Source organism: Cylas formicarius, unplaced genomic scaffold (assembly GCF_029955315.1).
Source record: "Cylas formicarius isolate icCylForm1 unplaced genomic scaffold, icCylForm1.1 PGA_scaffold_4__25_contigs__length_36172078, whole genome shotgun sequence".
NCBI lineage: Eukaryota > Metazoa > Arthropoda > Insecta > Coleoptera > Brentidae > Cylas > Cylas formicarius.
This window is the reverse complement of record NW_026844334.1, coordinates 29,304,347-29,332,259: the sequence shown is the minus strand read 5'-3', so window position 1 is coordinate 29,332,259 and position 27,913 is coordinate 29,304,347. Positions and strand designations below refer to the sequence as shown.

Here is a 27,913-nt window from a genome sequence, read left to right as displayed (position 1 = left end):
GCCGAAATGAAATTTTTAAGAGGGGTGAAAGGTTGCACACGACTAGATAGATTTAGAAATGAAGATAGAAATGGGTGTACATTAGGTAGCTAACGAGAAAGGGTGAGTGTAAATTAAAACAAAAATACACATTTATTTATGTGTGTGAAATAAAGAAAAAAAAGACAAAGGAAGTGAAATAAAAGATGACTATATCCATTTCTATAGGGGTGTGGAGAAAGACCTTAGAGCAAAAAGACCATACATAAAGGACACAAAGAAAGCAAATAAAAGAGTTATATAAGAAATATTAACTTAATTGAAAAGAATGAATGGGAAAACCACAAATCACTATAGACCGAAAATAGGAGAACTGAACTATGTTATAATAGACTATGCAAAAGTACAAGCAATAAGTAAAAAAGAAGTATAGAAAGAATTGAAAGAAATGAAGAACGGAAGAGCTTCAGAACATTCCCGTCGAGCTGATGAAACATGGGACATATACCCTACTGGAAGCAATAGTATGAATTTTTAAAAAGTGTCTCCTTCCATATCACAATATCACATCCGATTGGAACCTGGAACATTGGAACATATTAGCCTCATACATACAAAGTGTGATAGAAAATCATGTCACAATTAAAAAGTAGGATAGAAGCGGGATATACTGATATTGAGTAACAGGCCGGATTCCGAGCTGGAAGGTCTTGTACAACGCATCTGCTTTTTATTGGGCATGAGAAGGCCCACGATACAGTAGATACAGTAACCTTGAAACTTCTATCTGACATGCTTAATAAATATAATATTTGCAAGGAATATATACAACCGTTGCATAACATGTACAAAAGTCCACAATGCATACTAAAGATAGCAACTGGTGACAAAAATGTGCATGAATGATTATATGGTAAAAAAATGCATGACGAACATGAAGAATGGGATATTAAGATCAACAGAATAAAACCCGGATGTGGACGACAGACGATTGCAGACGAGCAACCAACAGAAAACACAGATTGCAATAAAATCGGAAATCTGTTCAGATGCTCGATTCCCGACTCTGGTCTACCCAACTAATGAAATCAGACAGAAGAAGGAAAGAATACACACACACTCAAAACGGATAGAAGCAAGCATAAGTAAGCATAAGTAAGCATATTTCTGTGAGATGTTTATCAAACGGTTCAGAAATATTTGTAGGGTTAATAAATAGATATGCTTTCTTATCCAACTACCCCTGCGCCAGATACTTGGGAATATTATTTTAATAAAAACCTACTTTTGCAGATTACCGTTTGAATTATTTCATTTATGCTCAGGAATACTTTCTGTGTTTATTATCCTGCTTAAGATACAGTACTGCTGAAAAGCAGTGATGCCCTAAATTTTGCGCTTTTAGTTTCTGAATAGAAAGAACCCATACCCTGATCCTTGCATGCATTGATCCTAGTCTGGTATGTAGTAGCTCCATGTTATTATCTAACATAGGAGGCTGTAGGGGTAGCCCCCAGATCATCGTTAGAGGTTTTATTATTATTATTATAATCAATTGATAACACTAATAGAGAAACAGTTTGTCTTAGCCAACTCTTCAAAAAAGCAATATTAGTATCATCTCTAGCATTTGACTGACTTTTCCACTTTTTCTTGATGTTAAAAGTTGTTTTTTTCTCTAAGACCACTCTTTTTTTTTTAATTTCTTGTTGGTGGCAAGTAATCGAACATAAAATAAAAGACAAATTACATATTTGCGGATAATATAAGCTGTTTTGACGGACTTGCTCATTTCAGGCAATAGTACCTCATTAAACTAATCCAATATACCTGTGCTTAAACACTGATACTATTTGGCTAATTTTCTGATTAAAATTGTTGAATTTCGATCAAATTCCAGTCAAAATCAGCATCTTCTTCCCTTACGAAAACGTCGACAAACCAGCAGATTAAAACCTCCCTACTTGGGTCAAATAGCTGAACCCAAATCTGCAATAAACCTGCAGATATTAACTTAAAACATCTCTTTGCGGCACAAATGGTTGGTTTTTGTTTTTCACTTGAACAAATTCTAGCCACCAAAATCAGCTTTTCCACCGGTTAATATACCGAAATTTTCAATAAACCCGCAGATATGAACTTAAAGCTCCTCTTTCTGGATCAAATGGTTTAAATACATCATTTACAAACCCTAATTCTTCGTGATGCGTCACGCGTAATTTTGTCGATGCGCATTTAAATTAATTAATATCTTACGAGTCGGAACGCGCCACTACGCGATTTGTGTGCGCGCGTTGTAAATTCCAGAACTTATATAAGACGTGAAATCACGTAGTCGTATCTGATATGAGGGCGCGTGCTATAATCTCAATTTCTAAAGATACGTGAAACACGTCCGATAGAATTCGTAATTAGGCGAGATGAGAACAAGATTACGTACCCAGTTCATCGTCTCACCGTCTTACTACTCTCATTAATTTGTACCAGCAGTCGGATATGTGGATACGCGGTTGCTTATTTTGGTTTATAATTTCCGCGCGAGGAGACATGCGGCACGATTTTCTGTGTCGAGGCAAGGAAGAAAAAACTAAATTGACGCTTAAACGTTAATGACAAATTCCAAATAATTGTAGTCACACCATAGGGAAAATAAAAAAAAGGAGAGTTGTCAAACCACTTCATTCTGTTGAAAGCATGAAAACAGTGAGGACGCGATGTGCAAAGTGCAGCAACTAATAGAAATATAGGATCGGCCGCTACAGGTTTCTTGATTGTCGACAGTTTGGTGGCCCATATTTTGAATATAAAATTTGCAGATGCAAAGTTGTGCCATTGTACATTTTATTTTTCTATTGCAAAACGAAACACAGGCAAACCCTTAAATACCCATTTCGCAATTATAAAATAGAATGTACATTTTCTTCTATTATCATTATAATTATGTAAAAAACTAAATATATTACTTAAAAACAAAGACGAACAAAAATTCCTAGAAACTTTTTACCAATAAGATATAAAATAGAAACAAAATACTCCTAGAAACAAATCACAAAAAAGTTTTTATGTGCTATAGTAACTTTTTATCGAAATAGGTAATATAAAAAAAACAAACAAACAAAATTCTTAAAAACAAATCACTACATGAAAGTAGGCGATCTTTAAGGGTGTCGTTATTTAAAACCATTTTCTACGTCGATTAACGTCTTTTTCGGGCGATCTGAGAAATATTTTATTTTTATAATTTGGATTACTAAGTGCATATTTATTTTTGCAATTCGCTGCAGCACACCTATAACTCGATACTTCGTTAATTTCTTATCTACTTGATATGTGAACACTGTTTAATCCAGATTATTCATGGTTCTTACAATTTGTTCCAACTCAAACGTTCAACACTTTCCTTACGATGCGATATCACACTTAAAACTTGAATCCACTGCAAAATGCAAACGTACATGTGCTTATGCGTGAAAATATCAATAAAAATTAAATATAGCTTTCTCCGATAAAGCGTTTTCTTGTGGTAATTTTGATTTTGTAGTGTACTGTCAGTAGTGCGACGTTTGTCCGGCACTCCCTCTGTGGCGCTAGCAATCAACTAGCAATCAACATCTAGCCACACTAGCGTTTGAGTTTTGTGTCAAAAATATGCATCGATGCAGTTGCTATTTTTTTTTCAAATAGATAAAAACGCAATCAGCAGTTTTGGGAAACAAAATAAAGAAAACTAGTTTCTCCAGCAGTAACGGCATGCCCAAATAACAACAATTTTGTTTAATATATGTCAACTGATAGAGACAAAAATGATATAATGACATAATATATATAATATAATAACGGTCAATGTCGGTTTTGGTTATGTGTCTTTCAGAATATATTCATGAAAATTGACATGAATTTATTATGCTAATGTGACAGCTAATGGTTTTGAACATCTTGGCTCTTTTCAATTGTAAAAGTATCAAGCTAAGTCATACAACAATTATAAATATTAAGAAAAAAGAATTCTTTGCCGCCAAAACACAAAGAGGAAAAAACAAAAATTACAGAGAAATGATCTACTGCATGTATGCAGAAAATGGTTATGTTACAATGCCGACCTCGCTTAAAAAATTAAAAGAGAAAAACGAATATTTTAATTTTTTTAAATTTAGGTGAAGATGCTATTTCCACAATATACTCATGAGAATTGTTCTAAAGTTCTGAGGAAAGTTCTAAAAATGCTAGTGCAGGTCATCGATATATTGTGGTTCACGCTGGATCAAAGGAAGAATTTAGTAAAGGGTCGATTTAATATTTAAAAGTGGACTAAAAAGCGGAGATCAGGGAAAGTTTTGAAAATTGGTTGAGAAATCAGCTGGTACCAATTGTTCCTCTAGAAAGTTTAATAGTGATGGATAACGTAAGCTATCATTTTGGCCTTTCTCGAGGATATTCAAAGACAATCATGGACAAAGCAGAGGATGAAATATGGAGTATTGCACAAAAAAAATGTAACAATTAAAAAAATTCTACCTGGACGACTATATGAAACCTTTAGGTCACACAATACTAAGACTTCCGCCGTACCATTGTCAGTTTAATTGAAATTGAAGTATGGACTGTTTTGGCCTTGTATGGAAAAGCAAGGAATAAAGCAGAGATTAAAGAATTCATCTTAGTAAAGTCTCATGACTTAATTTTTGAAGTTATAAAATCCCTTTGGACCAACTCTGGCAGCGCTTTCGGGCACCTTTCCACCTGATACAACAAAAACAAAGCAGATGATAGAGATGACGAAATCTCAGGCAAATTGTTGATGCTCGTGCTTTGCATTATATATATATATATATATATAGCTATGTAATTTTTGTAACATAGAAGATCTGAGACTGAATGGAATTTCATTTTTAATTTGATAAAACTTCCGTAGTTCTCTTGTCAAGTTCTCTACATTTTTTGGCCAGCCTTGTGATAGAAACTTCATCAATAAAGACAATTTTTTTCCGTTATTCGTTTATAATAATATTTCAGAGTTTTTGTTTTCACCCATATGAACCTTTTTTTGATATTATGAACTAGAAAGTCTATTTTGGGATTGTCTTTTTTAGGGCGTTACAAAAAAAGATCTGCGTAAACAAGTACAAGAATCTTAATTCTCATTTCCGTTAATGTCTGCTAAATTTAAAATAGAATATAAAAGTAGCTTTAGGAAATTTCAGAAGACCGATTTAATAAAGTCAGAATTGTGAGGTCGTTTTTTCATTCTACGCAAAAATTCAATCTTCCTCTAAAAAGTGGAAACAGTTTACGAAAGTCGTTTGGCAGACACTATAAAGCATTTTTATAGGGCGCATCCGAATGATTTTGAATGCGAAAAGCATAATAACGACTTAAGTAATTCTATCCGCGCGTTCCACTGGTCATCAAGGTAGGGCTGTTCTTCCAAAGCGATTTTACTAAACAAAAGGTTTAGTAGTTTTGCAGGATTAATGACTGGACATCACACGCAGGCTGACAAAAAGTTAACGGCAATCTGCATTTTGACAATAATTTTTTTATAGACATTAGATAGACATCTCTCCAACACTATCTCTCTTTTCTAATAAGTTCTACCTGCACCTTTGACAAAAATCGAAAATTGAATTTTCATTTTTCTAGTTCGGGTGTCTATCACATTAAAAGACACAATCAATATCACTCACACTCACTTTACGCGATGCTTCGTACATCGTTATGTACCGTGGATCAGGTAATGATGTTCATGGTTGGAAGAGTACCTGGATAGAGAACAGTGGTTGCTACCAATTACATTTTATTATAAATTTTTGACTTGTGCAACATTCAAAAGGGTTGCAAAATTACAGCAATCTTTTCACAACTCTTTTACAGTGTGAGTCAACGATAGAATAATAGTATATTATGCAACAAGTGCGGTAGACGGCATTTGACTCACGAGTTTATTCGACACGAGCGGAGCGCAGTGTTGCGAGTTTTTAATAAACGAGTGAGTTAAAAAGTTTAGCGAACGCGACGCTTCCGGCATGCTAGATCGATGGATAATTAGGTATTTCACAGACGGGAATAGAAAAAATAAATTGTGGTGTCAGTAAATTAAAAAGAACTCAAGGTGGTTTTTCTTAAAGCAAATTGAAATGATTTATATAATTGGTGAGGCGGATAAACATACTTTATGGACTAACCAAAATTTTCCAAGGCGAAGTACCCTAATAGACGTATACCCAGTAGACAACCTCTTCAGTGTTAGTGGTAGTATTGCATATGAAATCAGGGATGGGAAACAGGAATTGGAAATTCTACTTGCCGTTCAAGATAATTCCAAGGTCAGTAGCTGTAAAGTAGGTAGGTTATGTGATACATTACCGTTAATTGTACCACTAGACATCACAAACATCATCCCTTCCGTATGGAGCTACACCAAAAACATCTAGAACAAAGGGTAAACTTCTGCGCCGTTATAAATGAAATAATAGATTCCAAACCAATTTTTTTGTCTAAAATAATGTTTTGCGATGACGCTATTTGCAGTTAATTAATTAATTCTCGATACCGGAAGTGCAAAACAATGTGTGGTGTGGAACACAGCACTTTAAAGTTATTGGGCCATATTTTCTTCGCAAACCACTTAATGGGCTTAGATATTTCAACTTTTTACAGTTTACTTCAATTTCTTCAATAAGTTGATGACAACAGAGAGAGATCCAAAAAATGTGATTTCAGCAAGATGGAAGATGGATGGAAGTTCGAGAATTTTTAAACAATCATTGCCCACAGAAATGGATAAGCCCATCAACATACCCCTCAATACAAAGAAATTTTTGCAATAAACTTTGCTTGGTCTTTCTCAAATCGGCTAATGCATCATGCTGTAAAAAAGTTTCGAAATTTTAAATACCCTTGCATTAAAATTCGCAAAAATTGTAAATTGTTACGAACAAATCCAAGTAAATAATGCTCGCAGCTAATTCAAAATTTGCAGATGCATTTTAGTCAAGTAAAATGTTTTTCATCCTTTCGTATTTTGAAACCTGTTTTGCACTAAAAGTTGCAGAATATAAAAAAATAATAATTTTGCCTCTCAACCTCCCGTGCTTTTTTAACCATCAACATTTTTTAAACGAAGTCGAGCACTATTTATGTCTGATACTCTTTTTGTTAATTTTCTTAAAGTTGGAAATGTTTTCAGTAGTTAGAGTGCAGACTGCAAAATAATAAATTTATCATCATCATTTCCAGTACGTAGACAACAGTTGTATGATACGCAGGCCTCACCCTACAAAAACAAGTAAAGGAAAATACTCACTAATTCTTACATTTATTACAAGAGATTTAGGAGGTTAATTTTAATAGTGTTGGCTTTATGTCCTCCAAGTTGGATTTGCTGCAATAAGCTTGGGGCATAGCAGGACATCCTGTCAACACAACCACTGAGTTTCTCCTTGATTCCTCGCCTAGAGTCCCATAACCATTAATTAAAATTTCATACGGAGCTCCTTGTTCAGGATTAATACCCCAGATGCTACTGTAATTTCGTAATTAACATGAACCTATTGCCTTCAGTTTTCAGATTTAATTCTTTCTCTCAAAATGAGTTGCATTTTGCAAAGTGGTGATGGTGTACGCAGATTACCATATTTATCTGCTTATATAGGGCGAGTCATTAAAAATTGCTTAATCCTGAGGAAAATATTTTTTTTCCGCATCGCTTACTTAGGTAACTGATTTACAGGTTGGCTTATTAAAAAAAAACTACTAATTTTTGCCCAATAAATCAACCAGAGGCTTACAACAGTGGCAAGTGACTGCTCGAATTCTACACCACTCGTGGAATTGCCATTTTAGCTAATTTTTTTAATTCTCTGACACTTTATATACTCTTTTCTTTGATGTCAATTTATAGGTGATTGTTACTTATGCCGGAGGTTCTATTGCATCTAGTACCCGAATGACATTTTAATCCTTATTAGCAAAAACGCCCTATTGCAATTTTATCCAACGAACAGATCCATTAAAAAAGTTAAAACAAATTGTGGTTTTCAACAGAACCATTTTATTACAATCTAAATAATCAATTTTAATAACACGTAAATATCAAAAAACATATTTAAATTTTGCTGAATCTTAATGTTTTGAGTTTAGAATATACCTTAGATTTTCCTCTTAAACTTAGAGAGCCCATTAAAAGCAAGTAAACCCCTGCATACATCTAAAATTAATTTATGGCAGTCGTCACTGACTCTCCCAATAAATTAATGCCTCGCTATTATATTGCCTTGTCTAGATAATATAGAAAGATATCGTTCAAAACTGCCGTCTTAGACTGATATACGGAGTTAGACGTAGAGCTCATATTTCACCATATTTGGTTAGATTATGCCCTGTTTAGTTTTCATTTTATTATCTTTCGACTTCTTATGAATTTATATATATAAACCTATAGCTTATCGATTGGCCGCGAGTACAGCACCAAGAAGTTCTTCCTTTCCTCGCGGTGTTAAATTCTTGAACTTAACTGGCCATCTATACCCGCCAGCGCCCTTAGGCGCATGCTCCACTAAAAATCACGGTGAAGCGCTAAATCGGTCGCTCTCATCGCGTGGTTCAAAAAGTGCCGTTGAACGCATCAGGTCATACGCGTGGTGATCAACAAATTTCCTCACCACTCGAGGCACAGAGGACGCAGCACGAGCCGGCCCCTCCGGAAGGAAGACCAAAAGCGAGGTAGGGTCAGTTAAGTAATCAAAAATCTTTTGATCCTGCCTTGAGTAATTTTTGCGACTTCTTGCTGTGCCAGCTGCGGCTAAAGTCCGTTTCCGCGCGGACAAAACATGCCCTATTACTCTATTGCAAAACCAGTCAATATGCGACACCGCTGTACTGTGCCACAGCATCCAGAGCATTCGAAAATTGTAAAAATGATTAATGAAATGTTTCCTTAATAGACTTTTCGAAGGCGCTATTTGCCCAAAAAAATAAGTTTAGAAATTGCTTTTTGAGCAAAATACATACTAGCAAGATTTTATTTTTGTTTCTACCTAATTAAAATTTAACTTTCTTGCCCTTGTCGTCACATTCCAATCTTCATTTTACCTAATGCTGCACTTTGGGCTATGCCAAATGTTTGACTTTCTACTATCAAATTTTATTCGGAATATAATTCGGTCAATGTGACTGTTATTAATAGTAAAGGCAATAAAGCTGTCTATTATTATTATTATTGTGGATCTTCACGTAGTTTGCTTCCTCTTATGGTCTGCCATGAACGTGAGGTAAACTTTTTAAAATTCTTAATGGTTGCCTTGTACTAGTACCAGCTTTTCAGAGAGCGTGAGCTATTCTTATGCAGCCGTGGTGCTGTCATTGCTGTGCATCTATTGTTATCGTTATTATTATTATTATGGCTGTTTTAATAACAGTAATATTAATAATCAATAATAATGGAGTCTACTGCTACTTGAAAAAGTTTTTTTCGAATGAGATGTAACACTGTGTGTTGAAATAAATAGTGATATTTCTGGGATAGGGTCGACAACCACTCCCCTTAAGGCTCCATTATTGTTCATTGTCTTTATAAACGACCTTTGTCATAATACGAGTTCAATATCAAGAGTGATACTCGCGGATGACACAATTTTTGTCTTGTTTAGTAAGACATTGGGGCATTGGAAGCAATCTCGAAGAAACCAAAAGGGTAGAAAATGGTTCGCAGCATATAGACTACTTATTAACACAGAGAAACCTGAAACTTTGATTATTCCAACAAGGAAATCTTGTCTGTGAGGCAAATAGTGTGAAGTTACTCGGTATAACTATTTATGTACATGTAAGTGCTCAGATTTCTCGACTGTACTATTTTAGGACTTTCCGCTCTAAGCTGTCAGATGGAATCTCTGTATGGGGTAACCGTACAGCTGCAAAGAGTGTTTTTATTTTGCAAAAAAGGCAATTCGATTATTACTTGGAGCGGGTTATAAAGATCTAACTGCCATACCAAAAAGTGGATCTACCTTCCTCTTCAAATATACATAACTATCACTTAAGAAATTGTAATCTTAAAAAACTAATAAATTTAAGTTAACCAAATGGAAGAAATACTATCTGGAGTTCAAGAATTATAACTTTCTTCCTGATAAAATATAAAAATTCAACCTCAAAATATTTAAGATTTTAACATTCAACAAATTATGATGATTTTAAAGGATCTGTTTATCATGATTGCCTGAAAAAAATTTATTGTGATACTTTTTACTGTTACTGTTCTTTGTTAGGTATGATATAGAAATTATTTTAGAAACCAACCGCTACCTCCTATACGGTCGATCCGCTCTAGTAATATCGATAAGCCTGCCCAGCCCTACCGGAGACCAAAAGTGCGATTTTGTTGCAGGAAACCCGTGACTGACGATGTGAATTGGCCCCTTTACACAAAGGACCAGCCTCAGTATTTTATTTTCAACGCGGACAAGAACGGAATAGGAAGGGGCCCCCGGGCAACGGCATGCGCTTTCTGGAACAACTTTCTGCCCAAATTGAGGGAAAATTCAGGTAATGATGCAAATCCTATTGCTATTATTATTTCGATGCGTTGCTAGTTCCATTCCATTTCCAGAATTTCATCTCGGGTAAACGGAAAATGATATATGTTGGTATAGATAACATCTAGAGAGGAACAATATGACATGGTGAATTAGTAAACCAATATGTTTTTAACCAAAAAAAGAATGTCTAGGACTTTCAAAATACTCTTGAAAACTGACAAAAAGTAATCTGGAAGCAACTTAACATATTTTTTAATGAGAATAAAACCTAGTAAATTTTAGTTTGTTTTTCGACCGTCTTAAGCAACTTTAACTGCTCTTACTATGTTATGTACTTTTATATATCATTGGACGATAGTAAAGTAACACATTATTTTAAACTACACAAGAGCCAGTTTTATTTTTAGTTACACATGTTATGCGTTGGAAAAGTATAGACTACATTACATTCGTTCATTGTTACCAAAACTAAATTACTGAAATGTAAAATTTGGACAATTTAACTCTAAATCATAAATCATAATTGCATAACGCTTGTATTTGATACAAAAGAAAACATGACTGTCATTAACAATACTTATTCAGAAATTCTCAGTGAAATCTTACAAAAAACATATTGTCAAGGCACATACCGGAAATTGAAAATCACTATTTCAGTCACTAGTTCTGCATATCTGAATTGATCTGCCTGTTTTTATGAGTTTGCATTAGATTAAAAGGACAGGTGCGAAAAGTCCAAAATATTGCTCTAGGCTAATTTACGCATTACGCAAATGTGACAGAGTATCGCACATTTTCAAGAGCTGAAGTTTTCCTGTTCCTCTATATTTAAATAAAACGTTCATATACAGATTTACACATACTTAAATATTATTTTCTCTGGCGCTAGGATAAGTTCTTATTTAAAGTTGGTTCATTGGTAATATGATTAACCATATTTTAATTCTTTTAGTCGTCCATCTTTTTATTACTAACAATAAATCTGAGGATAAATGCTTGTATAAGATATACAGCTATTAGATAGCTTAGATTCGAGTGCCATAGCGTATTGACATACGGCTTGTCATTACCCTTAAGTAAAACTGAATGGCGGAGTGCCATTTCTTGATAATTTAAAGTTTTTATACTTAGATGCACTTTGCAGTGAAAATAATAAAGGAAAAATATGTTATAAATATTCTGAAGAGATAGCTAGGCCTCCATTAATTTGTCAGATAAGATGTTACAAAAATCTAGGAACATTTTAAAATATTATTGTTAGTTAATTATTTATTTATTATTATTATTAAAACTGTGTTACATAAGAAGACGAGCCATCGTTTTCCTTTGTTTAATATCCTAACCATTTTCCGGTTGTTTTGTCATTCTATTTTACAATTACAAAGCTTCAGAGCTGTCTCTAATTGTTTTTAAGTTGAAGTGAGATTTCACCTATGGTGCTTTGAACACTTTATTTTCCCAGTGTCGCGTCTGTCCTTACGCACACAGAGCTATATTTTGTTTAATCTCTGCATTTATGTCCCAAAATATTTCACTATTATCTGAACATATCTAACTGCTTTTGACTTTGGTACTTTGGATCATTTAGGATTCTGGTAACAATTCCTAAAAATGGGTATTATACAGAACTTTGTAGATTTTTTTTTAAATTTAAAGTGCACTAGAACAACAATCGAAAACCGGAAATTCAAGTGACTCTACCATATTTCCGTAAGTAGGAGAGATAACAATAATAAAATTAATAAATAATAATAATAACAAAAATAATTATATAATAATTATTCTCTTATTCTTGAATATTTTAAAGGAATGTCATCATCGAGCTCATGGAAACGTCACTTTTTCCTAATTTGAACCACCCTATATCATTTATCGTTTCCCAGAACCGAGAAAGGCGATAATCGAGTTGAAAACACACAATATAGCATTACTCTTAGGAACTACATTAGCATAATTTCCACGTTAAAGATATTAAGAATTCCATCACAAAATACACTTCACCACAACCTTCCAATAGCAATGAAACCGAAAGCAATCCCACGCTTGTCCCTGTTGTCCTTCCTTATTGGTCGGGCTAACGCTGTTTTCAGAGTTCGAAGGACCACTTAGGAATCTTTTGGATTCCCGATAGGTTCAGCGGAGTAATAACCACTTAACTTTGTTTTTCACTACTTTAATAAATATACTGTACTCTGCAAGCCAAACAGAAAGAAACAAACATTTGTATTGCATATCAAAATTAATTGAAATTAGGAGGCATTCGCGGAGCGTCTCGACCCACTCCGTTCCACGCGTGAATCCCGTCGGGACCTGTCTTTTTCATCCTTGTCCTAGTGCGGTGTTGCCGGATTGCGTCAAAGCTTGGAATTAATATTTAGTCTTTCGCCTGAACACTTATATTCAAAATACCACTGACCACATATCAAAAGTTCTAAAGAAATATAACTTCGAAACCAGATTTACCACTCATCTTCGATCCGTTAAAGACAAAATTCCATTCCAATTCCATGCGTATGCGGCAAAGAATATATTAGAGAGACTGGACGAAAAATATCAACTAGGCTCAAAGAACATGAAGGAGCCTTAAAACTAAGACAAATAAACTCACGAAATCGGACATAAAATTTTATTCGATAAAACTAAAATTCTTACATGTAATCAATTCTTCTACCAACCAAAAATACGAGTATCTATAGAAATCTATTACGAACCTAATAGTCTAAGAGCCAGTGGGCGGCTACCTGCATGTATTTGACCAGACCTGGGTTTTTGTACATTGAGGTCCCTATACCTACTATACATGAGGTGGGGACCCACTAGCCCAAAGCGGTGAACCCAGGTACTGCGCAGGTGAGACAGGTATTGATTTTTGGCGAATTTTAAATATATTTGACCACGGCTGCCGTTTTGAAATCTTAGAATATATTATTATTATCGAAAAATAATAATGACAGACCATTAGTATGCGGTTAACATTATGGCAGACAGTTTTGGACATGCCTAAAAAAATAAAATTTTGAACGTATTTGACCTGATCTGCCATTGAGATATATTATTCGTTATAGTCTTAAAAGCTTATATTAATAACGGCAGACGTGTTAATTGAGTACACTCCTCAGTGGATAACAAAATCTTTACTATTACCCGGTCAGATGTATATGTATTACGATCGCTGTTTTACATAAATTTAACTCACTTACTCTCTTATTTTATCACTATATTAATAAAATTAATACTTTTTTTGTACTTTATATACTAAAATTTATAAGATTGATGATAAATGAAGTAGATATATTAGGAAATAATCTGAAATCTTGGGGTATAATGCAAGTAACAAAAAACAATTCAAATCTGTATTTCTATTTTTTTTATTTATTTAAGAGAAAAATTGAATGGTGTCGGAGTCATGTTTGTCATAGATTAACTCTTCTTCATCATCCATTGAATCGGACTCTGTAAAAATAAAACGTAAATTGTAAAATATAAATAATTAGTAAATTGATCCGAATATATTTGATAAAGAATTAATTTTTATCGACTTACAACATTGGTAATTAAGTCGCTAACAAAAGATGGAAGATAATCTCCATCGAACCATTTAAAGACAAATGTATTGTCCTCCTCAATCCAACCATACTCCGATGAGTCCAAGGTTGAAGGTTGCTTTTTGTAAGCGTTTTTCCAAATAGTTGAAATGTAATGGGCTCTCAGAAGTTGTTGGTAAAGTTCACTCTGGTGGTATTGGGGTTGCATCAAAATTTTGTATTTTTTTACTAAAATTTTCATTCGCATCCGAAGCTTTGTAACTACTCATGGTACTACAGAGGGTCCTTCCGCCAACGACTGATCTAATTCAGCGCCAATATCTTTTTTTAAGACTTCATATGTATCAGAAACGTTTACGTCTTTTGCAAGATTATCAAGTACTATTGAATCATTAGTTATTGAGCTATCAGCCAATGTTGATGGTTGCTCAGTTGCAGACGACGACGTGGTCGGTTGTAATACAGCTTCTTTGTTGAGATTTTGCATTTTTTTTTAAAACGTAAAGGCTTTGTAACAACTTGCAACAACTGTGATATACAGAGTCAAAAATTTCGTCCTGTAGAATTATTTCATTGTATTTTAATTTATAATGTTTTCTTATCCTCAAAAATTGTCTACATTTTTCCATCTCTCTTTCTTTTGAAAATGTCAATAATTTCTCAGTCTTTGCTGTTGCACAAAAAACACACTTCACTAGTTCTTTTCCACTCGACATAATCTCAGAGATATTTAACTAATAATTGTTTCATTAAAGAAAAATAACATAAAGCAACACTGTATATTTTATTAAATTCACTAAACACTAGGCATCTGTATAGAGATTCACAAACATACTGAAAATATCTGACAAAAACTGTTAGGTTGGGATTATAACAGAACCATCTCAGGTATAAACCCTAAATTAAAAAAGATAGCTACATCATTGTATGCATACATCTGTCCGGGTAGTAGTAAAGATTTTGTTATCTACTGAAGGGTGTACTCAATAAAAACGTCTGCCGTTATTAATATAAGTTTTTAATACTATAATGAATAATATATCACAATGGCAGATCTGGTCAAATACTTTTAAAATTTTAATTTTTTGAGCATTTTCAAAACTGTCTGCCATAATGTGAACCGCATGCTAATGGTCTGCCATTATTATTTTTCGATAATAATAATAACATACTTTAAGATTTCAAAACGGCAGGGGTGATCAAATATATTTAAAATTCGCCAAAAATCAATACCTGTGTCACCTGCGCAGTACCTGGGTCCATCGCTTTGGGCTTGGTGGGTCCCCACATCATGTATAGTAGGTATATGGGCCTCAATGTACAAAAACCCAGGTCTGGTCAAATACATGCAGGTAGCCGCTCACTGGCCCATACACTATAACAATCTTAATCGCAACGGAGGTCTCTACCTGTCACCAATATGGGAATCAGTCATCCGAGACGGTGTTTATGTCCCTCATTTAGCTTCGCTCCCCTCAAATAACATAAACGCAGGTACAGAGTAAAATGCGTGCCAGTTTCAGTCAAGCTCTGGAGAAGGCAACAGGGTGATTGGCGAAACGTTAGCTAGTTCGACTCAACAAAAATCGTCTTAAATTGAATAAAAATAAATCAGAAATTTTCTTTTTTTCTGGTTGTGTACATAAATAGTAAACTTAACTGGCACGTATATATTGATCTGCTGGCCGGGAGATTAAACAAAGTTACATTTCAGATTGGAAAACTTATTCAACTTACAACTTTGAGACGGCTTTAACGTTTTATATTAGTAACTTGATTAACGTGATATCGTATATCATGTTGTTGTAGGGAGACTCTTCAGAGGCAGATAGAATCTTTAAAATTCAAAACAAGATTGCTCGAACTTTGTGTTGTGCACAAAGTAGGGATCACTGTAAGCCACTAATTAAAAAAATGAAAATACTAAATCTCTCTTCAATTTTCATCTATCAGTGCATAATGTATGTCCAAAAAAATAGGAATTAGTTACTAGCTTAAATTGTATAACGAAATACCCTCAACTCTCAAAAACAATTGTTCCCCGATTGAATTAAAAAAATTATTAACACGTTTTAACAGAAGAATGCTTTTATAACAATAATGATTTTTTTGAAAGCATCTTTAAAAGCTACGTGATCTCTTATAGAAACAGCAGTTCAGTGTTAGCATTGCCGATTACTTTGACGCTGGTGAAATAGCATAGGCCACCTTTTACGATCTCACTAAGGCTTTTGATTATGCGGATCATGGAGCACTGATGCAGAAGCTCGAGTGGTATGGCATCAGAGGCATGGCTCATAGATTATTGCGCTGTGTCTAAGTGAATGGAAGACTGCTGTTCACAGTTTAGATCAACGATTTGGCTTCCCACATACTATGTAATACTACGCTCATCCCGGATGATATAATTATTAAACGAAAATAAAACGAACCAGCTTGTTTTTTCGTGTAGCAAGGTGTACAATTTAAATAACAAGTCATAAACAAGTCACTCATTCCTGCCGATTTCGGTTTATACATTAATTATTACAATGTTATACCAACTGTTATCAAGGACGTGTCATACACTAAATTTTGTAAAATAATAAAACAAATTCCTTTGTAGAATGCATTCTATACTACAGATGAGAACATCCGATAACATCTACTACTTTGCGCATCCTTGACAATTATATCCGGTTTATTCGCATTAATTCTGCGATCCGCTATAAGTTGCTGATTCCAGGTGATTGTTATACGTTCTTTTTGCGATACCTAGACTGGTTCGTTCTGGTACCACGTTCTGGTTACATCCATCCCATATTTTTCGGAGATTTTGTAATGGACCAATTTAGCAACCCTATCGTGTCTCTCAATGTATTCTCTCTTTGCTGTCCGGGTATGCTGAGACGATATGGTGAATTGTTTCATCCTGTTCTTTGCATATGCTGCATTTTGATTCAATATTTTGCCCAATAACGTTTTTGGAGAAATATTTTGTATTAATAGCTTAATCTTGAGCCGCTACAATTAAACTTTCAGTTTCTCCTTTTAATGTAGCACGGGCATTTCAGACTATTTTCTTTGTGGACGGATTGGTTGTTGAGCACCTGTGATGGATATTGGCCGCGCATTGCTTTTCGCTACCATTATTTAATGATCTTATCCGATAATAACTTATTATATAGCCATTTGCGTTCTTGATCTATATCTATCATTTCTATATCCAGTTCTGTCCTGATCTGTGTTGCCACCCTACTTATGTACTTTTGTCTTGGGAGTAGTTTGTCACTTGTTTTTATAAATTCTACACACTGATCAGGTGCTTTCTCGAGATAGACTGAGTAGCCTTATAGGCAGCTTCAACTCTTTGCAAGCCTCTGCTACCATTTTTCCACGATATAGACGTTCAGTGTCCGCTGGTGGGTGATGCATCCCGCTTTCTAGTTTTTCGGTATACGGTTATTATTTCATCGGCTTTCGAATTTATCACTCCAAAGCTGTATAAAAGAACGGGGAGTGCAAATTGTCCTATGGCTCGTAGCTTATTTCTGCTGTTCAACTAGGGGTTTAGTAGCAGTCCCACTCTTTTGTTATATTCCTTTTTTTAGAAAGTCTTCTAGTCCGTCTCCCTCTTCTATCCCCAAGTACCTATAGGTCTCTTCGCCCTCAAGCCCACTATTATATTTTCTTTCTTTTTAGCTTGCCTCTTTTGAATATTGCTTTTGCACACTTTTCCAGCCCAAATTACATACCAATATCTTATTATTATTATTATTATTATTATTATTATTATTATTATTATTATTATTATTATCATTAATATTTTAAAAACTGGATTGTCACGATAATAGCAATGATTTTCAAAAACGAAAACATTCACGGTTATCAGTTTATTCGCCTGTTAAAGTGGCGCCTCTGTGCGTCTTTGCAAAACCCGCCATCAATCACAGCCCGCGGCAAACATATTTTTCGTGCCAATATCCCCATAGTGAATTTATTTTACGCCCCGTTATTGCCACATAATTCTCCCCGTGTACGAGTTTTATAAATTACCGTTCACATACAAGGGAGGAATTTCGAGCCACCCCGGAACCTGTCAACTTCAAATTAATATGCCTATTATTTCAAGTTAGCGAGGCTTATAAAAGTGGCAACGTCGCGCGTTCGCCTAAAGACTTTATGGTGCTACTTTGGGTTCGTCGGCGCGTGTGTGAGTGCATGGCGGTCGCTCTTGTATTTCGATTCGCCGTTGAATTTACGATTTAATTAAAACTGGATGAACGTTTCGCGGAACTAGACGGCCGCTGCTTGGAAAGGTTAGTAAAACCGAAACCCTTCGTTTTTATCAGATAAGAAATATCTATTTTGCAAGTTATTAAGTTTCTCCTTCGGCAGGATAAGAACGAAAAGGGATCGGATCAAAGGTTCGCGTTGACCTTTAGATGCCTCCTCCTCCTCCCTCACTTGTGCGCCTGAAAACCTAGAAAAATGAAGAAACTTTAGATCCTTAAAATGACTGCGTATGAATCTCCTCCTGTATAATGTTAAAAAATGATTTTAAAATTCCTTATTTTTGAATTTAAGTGTGTAAGCCTGGACACACTTCTCCTAAAAACCTAGAAACCACTATTGATTCAATTGATCAATTGATCAATTGCAAAATAGAACAGACTTCCTTAGCCAGAATCACAAATCCTCAAAAATGTTTACTCTTTTCTTAAGTCGATAACTATTATCGTTTAGCTACAAATCAGTTTTTTTATACTCGGCTCCAAATTTTACCTGTAAATGTGATTTTACCTAACAGGACATTATGAAAAAATCATTGCCATTATCCGTTAAAAATTAGTTTCTATTAAAAGAGCTTATTATCTAACTACTACTGTGATGACCCACCAGGAATATTCAAATAATGAATGCATTTTTACTACGGAAGAACAAATGGAAATGCAAATCAAACATGACAGCTTTATATCGGGCCTTATCCCAATAGAAACGTTCCATCTACTAAGACATTCGACAACATACACAGAAGACTTGGGGTAAGAGGATCATGAAAAGCTGATAATATGAATAAAGGGAGATAAAAGTATAAAAGAACCGCTGTAAGAGAAGAAGGAATACTTCAAAATATGAGCGAGGAAGAGAAAACTTGCTACTTAGGAAACAACAACACTTCAATCTTACATCACTAAAAATATCAGTTAGAAAAAGAAACAATAAAAATAAAAAAGAGTATTTATTGAGCACCAAAACTGAGAAATGTGATCTGTAGATGCGATTACAGAGTGATCCAAACAACGTCGAGCTAAAAGATCAATGTAATTTCTATAAAAACAGAATTAGATCTTTAATAAAAACCGGTAAAAAAGATCATATGAATAAATTCTAACAAAAAAGGGCAATTCTTTGTGGAATGTCAAGGCGCAGGATTAAGATAGATAAAAAAGAGACAGATGACGATGAAACCCATACTGATGCCATTCACATCTCAAACAGTCTTAATGTTCACGATAATATCGGCAGGGAATATGCAGATAGAATAATCTCTCCATCAAATTTTAAAGAAAATTGCTAAAGCTTTAAAACCAAAGAAAGCTCCCGGATCTGACAATATAAGAAGTGAAACTGTGAAGCCGATGACTGTTCAAATATCACCAGTATTTGCATATTTTATTAATACATGTTTTCGTGATCAGTGCTTTCCTGAATGAAAAAATAATAACTAACTGAAAAAATAATGAATTTTCCAGATGAATCGAATATAATATCAAATCGTCTGTATGCATTTAGAGAGAAAAGATCGACAAACGTAATTTGTGATCTCTCAGAGCAAATTTACGATACATTATATTCGAAACAGACACCACTCCAAGGTATTTGATATCGGCTCGAATTCTGTATAAGATGAAATGTTATGTACAAGGATGTATTTACAATCTAATAAAATGAACTCAGTACTCGATGTTGAGGGATCTCTCAGCAGGGCGAAATTCCGCTGGGTTATGTACTTGAGCCGCTGTTATTCTCTGTGTATATAAATGATTTAAGGACAATAAATTCCAGTGAAATAATAAATTTTGCTGACGATTCTGCAACAGTCTATAATACCTGGCAAAATTTATAGGAATGCATAGAGAGCGATTTCATAATGTTTGTGTTATGCTTTCTGAATTTTGATAAAACTCCATACTTACCATTTACGTCACACAGCAATAATTTGCCTAATCTTGTCCGCTAAAGATAGATGACAACACAGAGAACCCGAATTCGTAAAATATTGAAATAATTGACAATCAACTTAAATGGGACAAGACAGATACACAAATTAGTTAAAAATATCAGGGGTACTTTTACACGTTTTAGATACCTGTGCGTCTTTCTAACCTTCTCACTCTTTAAAAGTTTATAAGGGGTGTTTTTTTTTCGATGTATGGAACTTTAAGTTGAAATAAAACAACGATGGATTATTCGATTGACATGAATTTTATTTATCCGAAAGATAATCTTGTGGCATTACATTTTAAATATGATTTCTGGCATATGACCGTAACGGCTGGCGCGGATGTAGTCCAATCTGGACGTCCAATTTTCGATGACTTTTTCCATCATTTGTGGCCGTATATCGGCAATAACACGGCGAATGTTGTCTTCCGAATGGTCAAGCGTCTGTGGCTTATCCGCATAGACCAATGACTTTACATAGCCCCACAGAAAGTAGTCTAACGGTGTTAAATCACAAGATCTTGAAGGCCAATTCACAGGTCCCAAACGTGAAAGTAGGCGGTCACCATACCTGTCTTTCAATAAATCGATTCTGGCACGAGGTGTGTGACATGTTGCGCCGTCTTGTTGAAACCACATCTCCTGGACATCTTGGTTATTCAATTCAGGAATGAAAGAGTTAGTAATCATAGCTCTATACCGATCATCATTGATTGTAACGTTCTGGCCATCATCGTTTTTGAAGAAGTACGAACCAATGATTCCACCAGCCCATAAAGCGCACCAAACAGTCAGTTTTTCTGGATGTAACGGTGTTTCGACATACACTTGAGGATTAGCTTCGCTCCAAATGTGGCAGTTTTGTTTGTTGACATAGTCATTCAACCAGAAGTGCGCTTCATCGCTAAACAAAATTCGCTTATGAAAATCGGGAACAACGGTAATCTCCTTTTGGGCCCATTCGACGAATCTACGACGAATCTTACTTGATTATCGTTTGGCTTCAATTCTTGCACGAGTTTGATTTTGTAAGCACGTAAACCAAGATCCTTCCGCAAAATCTTCCATAAAGTGGATGGACACAGATCCAATTCGTGTGTACGATGGCGGATGGACTCATTCGGGTCTTCCTCAATGCTACGTTCTACAGCAGCAATAGCTTCTTCTGTACGCACCGTACGGCGTCTCTGGGGATGCGAGTTATCAATAAGAGTAAACGTGGTGCGAAAACGTTCCGTGGTTAATCGAATTGACTGCTCTGATGGACGATTTTGTCGACGATAAAATGGACGTAGTATGCGATACGTATTCCGCACAGAACCATTATTTTCGAAATAAAAATGCACTATTTGCAAGCGTTGTTCAGGCATGAGTCTATTCATGATGAATTGCCAAACCAAACTGAGAATAAATCACTTGACAGCAGTTAAATCGGTCGCCATCTTGAACAGTAATGCCAACTTAAAGTTCTATACATTGAAAAAAAAACACCCATTATATTGCCCTTGTCCAGTCGCACCTGTTTTAAGGAATTCTTCCTTGGGGTGGAGTTGCTCAATGTCACTTAAAAAACCTAGATATACTCCAAAAATTACGTATATCATGGTAGCATAAATGTACCATATAGACTGGCTGAAACCATTTTGTGGTGTTAATTTGCTACAGATTTGAAGAGAATATACTACGAAGAAGAGCTACGGACGGCTTCATAAACACGATGTAATCAATAATCACTTCACTTTATATTATTGTTATTATTAAGGCTTCTTTAAGTTCGACTTGTTACGTCCCTTGAGCATCAAAAAAGACGGTTCAACAGTTAATCTTAGCGTCGCAAGAATCGGAGTTTATTTTGTTTTATTAGTAATTAAAACGAAGCACTTCCAATACCACTTCGGTGAACTTCCTTCCCACAAAACGCCCACATAAGTTTGCGCCGAGTTTATAAAAATACCTCTTCTTCGTCATCCTACGCACCCGGACTTTGATCTAAGAAAAACAGAAACACGGGTTTCATGTGGGCGGAGTAAACGGAATCAAATTTGCAACGCATTAGGTGGGCAACGTCTATCTCTATATTGGCAAATCGAAATAGCGTTTTTAAATTTGACGGGACATCATTTTAAAACTTTCCAACAAATTCTGTCACGAAAAAGTTTTAAAAATTTAAAGCTTTTACACTGAAAAATCGGCATGCATAATTCATAAAATCCACTTTATCCGCGCCATGAGCAGTTATTAGTTTATGCCAAGTTTTATATTATCCTCAACATCCCTTACGTTCGCTTGAGATGCTGCATCGGAGTGACAAAACGCTCTATCTTTACATAATTGGTCGGATGGTAGTTGCGATTTGGTTTTCGAAAAATTCGAATTGGTAATATTTTTAGTAAGGAGTTTCTTGATTTTGGAGAGTTTTCTGGAGTGGTAAATTTCGTAGTCAAATGGCGGATAATGATAATTTAATTAGAATTTGGCGTTAAAAAATATTTCATAAAATGGTCTATAAAAAGAGGAACAATAGGCGCACAATGTCTAGCATACACAAAATAAAGATTGTTTTTAAAAAAAAACATATTTTCTACTGTAGTGTAATGGCATATTCTACTTTTATTATCATTATTCTGTTATTTAATCGTGTCAACAGCAATTCTATATATGATCGATAGAAGCTAATCGACTTTCTGTCTTGCTTCAAAATGCCAAAGTCAACATACAGCCTCTTCAAAATGTTTGTCTCAGATAGTTTATGTCGGAGCTCTCAGATTTAGCTACACAAATAATCACTGTCCAAAGAGCAATTTATTTCAGAAATTAATTCGTCGATTCAAATATTTATTTAGTTAATACTCGGCATAGATAATTGTTAGTTATCAATTTCACTCTTTCTCCAACTTGACCTCATTAACAACTTTTAAACTAAAGTTTTTGCTGTAATACTTCGTTGCATATCTCTCTCTATTCATATTTAATTTTTCCTTGGCCCCTCTATTTCCTCTTTGTTGTTAAATGATGTTACATTTCAGAATCCAGCAGCTAATTAAAGTCGGTTTCCTTATCCATCTCATCCATATTTTCGCCAGGTGGCCAGTATTTCATCCATTCAGTTTCCTGGCTAAACCATTAGTTCTAGGACCATTTGCTTGTTTTATCGAAGTAGGTCGATGACCTAACTTGAAACCCTCCTTTTTTATGAGGGCCTTCAACCGGTTATGAAGTCATACACACCACAGCTCACTGTCATAGGCAGAGCGAAGAAATCAGGGCGTGAGTGATTGTGTGCGACTCATAATGAAGAGGCTATGTAGACAGAATGCCAAATGATCGGTTGCAAAAAAAGGAAAAATCAAGTACACGTCTACCACCTGGACCACCTGGTGGTGGTGGTGATGATATTAAAGCTGGTTTTCAGCATCCCAACTGCTCTTGGGAAACCAACTACAAAACACAAGACTAACGAGAAGATATGCTGTATATAGTTTGTAAACATATTTTATCCATTTGGGTTGAGATAATTAATTTTTCTAGCCATTCCCTTTTTGCTCTTACATTTGCTTGCTTTGCGTGTTTTTTTTTTTTAATATCATTTTATTATAATAAATGCGTTTATAATGAGGAGTGTATATCTGGGATAAGTTGTTCGATTTATGAAATATTCACTGGTATTACACCTTCCACAGACATGATGAGAAGAACTATATACAATTGAGATTCCATTCAGTGATAGTGTTTTTGAAGTTGTCAGTCACCGGGATGCCGATTTCTATAACCATAGATAATTGTTCCACATAACTGCACAAACCTGGACATTGACAAATGATAGATGCATATAAAGGACAGCTGAGTAGTTTTCTAATACAGGTCATTATAGATATTGACTGTATAGTTCCATGTCTTTCCTAGAGTGTGTTTCATTGCCAATTGAGAGTGAAAAGCTTTTACTACCTGAAAATGTCCGCCAAAGTGTTCTTTTTGCTTCTGCACTAGTCTTACATCCTCTGTTTAGGTGTTTAATGAATGGTTTCAATTTTGTATAACTTTGTCTTGTCCACCTGTGAAAAAAACTTTAGGGTTTCTACAGAGGTAGGCTAATGATGCTTGCTTGTCAACCTTATCAACGAAAAGTTGCTCAGCTAAATTTAGTCAAGCATTATCATTTGTGTTCACGTCGTTCTCTCTTTATCTCTATATAGAAAAAAAATATTTTTCTTAATTTGTTGAATCGGCTCGGTTTAATCAATTTTTTCAAATGTAACCAAGATTAAATGATTTAGTTATGTTTTCCTTTTTTTTTAAATAAGCAAGATGTACACATAAATCTTTTTCTGCTGCTTAATTATTTTTTATAGCTCCGAAATATACTAAAAGTTATTACGAATTTTCTTGTCCAGAATAACAGAGTGTTGTCAGAACGTTGGTCAGAATGCTCATGGAAATCGTTTACAATTTTCAATCAAAAATTTTAAATTTATCGAAAATACTTGTGCAGATATTTTATTCCATTTTAAATAAGAATCCTGTTAAGTGACCATGAGAAGCAGTTTTTGAATAACTTTAAAACAAAAAAAGATTATTAGATAGAATAACAATTATACGGATTTCTAAGCAGTAATTGTAGTAAAAAATAAGGGAAACTTTCTTGCCCATAGACCATGAAATAGAGGATTGCTCGCAATTTTGCTGCTTACGTGATTATCATTTGTGGATTGAAGCCACTTAGAAGTTCATCTATCGGAAAATTTTTATCATATATCGGTTATTTTAAAATAAAAAATAGATCTTTAACAAATCACTCCCCACCAATTTGTATTCGAATTTCAAAATTTCAATTTGACTTTTTTCGCTGAAATAAATAGCAGTCGAATTTGTAAAAAAAAGGCATCGATTTCTAATTAAAAATCTGTTATTCGCTCAGCCGTTACAATTAAAACCCCATTTTCTTGTTTGAAAAATATCAAAAGAATATCCAGTTTAATCCTCATCGTAGCTCGTTAATTTAAGCCGAGACGCCTGAAATTTTTATTGCTTCGGTGAGAACTTATTTTTCGGATTCGATTCTAATTTGGAATAATACGCCGTGGCAGTAAAAACATATTCGAAGAAGCAGTCAGCTCTTAATAGTGCAAAACTTTTTTGGAAATGTGTTTCGTTTTTAAATTAAACTTTTGAAAATCGCGTAATTTTGGAAAATCAATTTTTAAATAGGGTGGCGAGAATTGGGTCAAACAGACGCATGTACTTACTTGTTAATAAGCTCCATGTTCGTGCGAGATTATAATCCCGCGGGATTTGTTTGGAACCACAAATTAATATAACACTACATAATTTTCAGTATTAAATTGTATTGCGTACATCATGGTAAACTCCAGTCAAAGCAGCCGTGCAGTTACGCCAAGTATAGTGACGTAATAAAAAATGATGCGTCTTAGCTATATTGCTACCATTTTTACATACGTTCCGATGTTAATTAATTGATGCAATACTAAATAATAAATTAAAATTCTATTTTGTAAAGATTTTTGCAAAATAGACGCTAGCATCGTCTTGTAAATGGTGGAACCTATTAGAAACACTTGGTTCCGTATTGCCACGCACCTCTTGGTCTAAATCGCATATAAAATCAACGCGAAATATTGGTCAGAAAAGGAAAAAAAAAGGGTAAATAAATGAATAGATAAAAAAAAAGATTGAATTTCTTGCAAAACTGGGTCGCTGGGTGCTTGCAAATTAGTTACCCGTAGTGCTCAGAGTTCTGGAGCGATGGGGGGGGAGGGTCCACCAATAATAAAGAAAATATAGCACTATTTATCCTTAGGGCGCCAGGACGTAGCAGACCTTCCAATCTCTCATTAAATTTAAATTGGTACAATCGATAAAAGATAGTCGTGAAGGTTAAGGGGACAAAAAAAGAGAGATGAAAACTGGTCTACGTTATTTATTACGCGTCGATAATAAGAAACTACAACTGCGCGACATACCGACCTAAACTCCGCAAAATTCAATTGCCGTCCCCACAACAAGTTGACAGCCCGTTTAATACGAAATTCTCCAAATAATAGAAAAACACAAAGGAAAAAAAAAAGGTCAAATTCCCTTAGGTGATCACCACAGGCTTACAGGGGCAATATAGGTAATTATTAACATAAAAAAACTCGACCACGATCATACTCAGTATTACCGGTACGTCAACTTCCCGCAAATAATTATACAGAAATTTTCAAAGCATTTGTACACAAATTTTGGAGAGTAAAACTACATGATTATTGAATTTCCGTGTCGGTATAGCAAAAAAAGGTATCGATTAAATTAGCGAGCGTAACAAAAACAGAAAACAAAAAAAAGGGTATGCCTAACAATATCTCGCGTAGCTCTTACATCGAACTGGACGTCACCTCGTTTATTTCCCGAACAGTGCAGCCTACAGGGGGTGTCTGACCTCGCGCAGATCTATCAAGTGAGCCGGTAGTCAAGCAATGATTCAAATGTGCTCCAATATCCAGAGAACATAGGAACTTCGAAGTTTGGATCCTTCCCGAATACGTCAATCCAGAAGCCTCCGAAACGCGAGCCCTCCTAAAGGGGGTACGGGTGCTCTAAGGCGAGTACAGGGCTTCAAGGAGATACGGGTGCTCCAACCAGAGTACGGGTGTTCCAAGGACCCTATAAAGTTTCCGCGTATAAGCCGACAGCGGCTAAATTCCGAAAACGAGCCGGAAAATTTACTGACTCTTTAAAGAGTGAATAGAATGGTAAAGGTAACAAAAGCTAAATAGTTAAAGACTTTACCTCGATGGATGTTCTTGAGGGTGAAAGCTTGGTAGACAACAGGTAGCAGTCAAATCCTCTTACAGAGTAAGTGTGGGCAGTTCTCCGAACGAACCAAAAATATGAACAGCAACGGAATCACCAAATCGCTGACCACACATCTAAGTGAATTTAACCCTATATCCGCAAAGCGATGGCTGAAGAAAAAGCCGGTAGGTTAATCACTTTTAGGCTAGCTACCACACTGTTCTACCGAAACAGGAAAACGATATCATACCACGCATGTCGCTCGGAGCCAGGAGTGAGAAAGATTACTTTCTCCGATATTCGAGAGAGATGCCGGAACGGAGAGAAATCACGGAACTTGGTGCATAAGGTCGTACGCCCAATGATACTAGCGATACGAATCTATTTCGCGAACGAATTATTTATTCAAAGAGAATATATACGCATTTATTTCGCTGTCGGGTTCAATTAATTCTTCATTGATGAAAGGGTATAGTTTTAAGGAGACCATTTATTAGGAAGTGTGTATTTGAAACATTAGTAATAACAACTAAATAAAGCGAATTAAATTATGACTTTCTTAGCCTGGTAGCGCAGACGTCAGAGCAAATCAGGTGTTTGCCGGTGAGGCAGGAAAAAAAAGGCACTTAGATAGATGGAAACCTCAATATGCTTCAAGCACAAAATAACAAAAACACATAACGCAAAAAGCAAAGAAGCGGAACAAAAAGTAGTCATCACCGGAAAAAATATCTTCCTCCTAGTCTGATTCGTTCATATTGATAACAACTGGGAGAATATTAGATGCATCGATCAACTTTTCCCTTTCCCAAGAGCCTCACTTATCAGTGTGCCTGCAATGGTGAAGCCTGA

General features: G+C 35.1%; 1 protein-coding gene across 1 annotated transcript in view; it reads left to right on the top strand.

Annotated features, from left to right (window-relative positions):
• Positions 1-27,913, top strand: part of LOC132701517 (acetylcholinesterase) — a 305,958-nt gene that overhangs the window by 249,007 nt on the left and 29,038 nt on the right. The window contains exon 5 of the mRNA XM_060669498.1: positions 10,367-10,524. Coding sequence (XP_060525481.1) covers positions 10,367-10,524 — 158 coding nt within the window. The remainder of the gene's footprint in view (positions 1-10,366; positions 10,525-27,913) is intronic.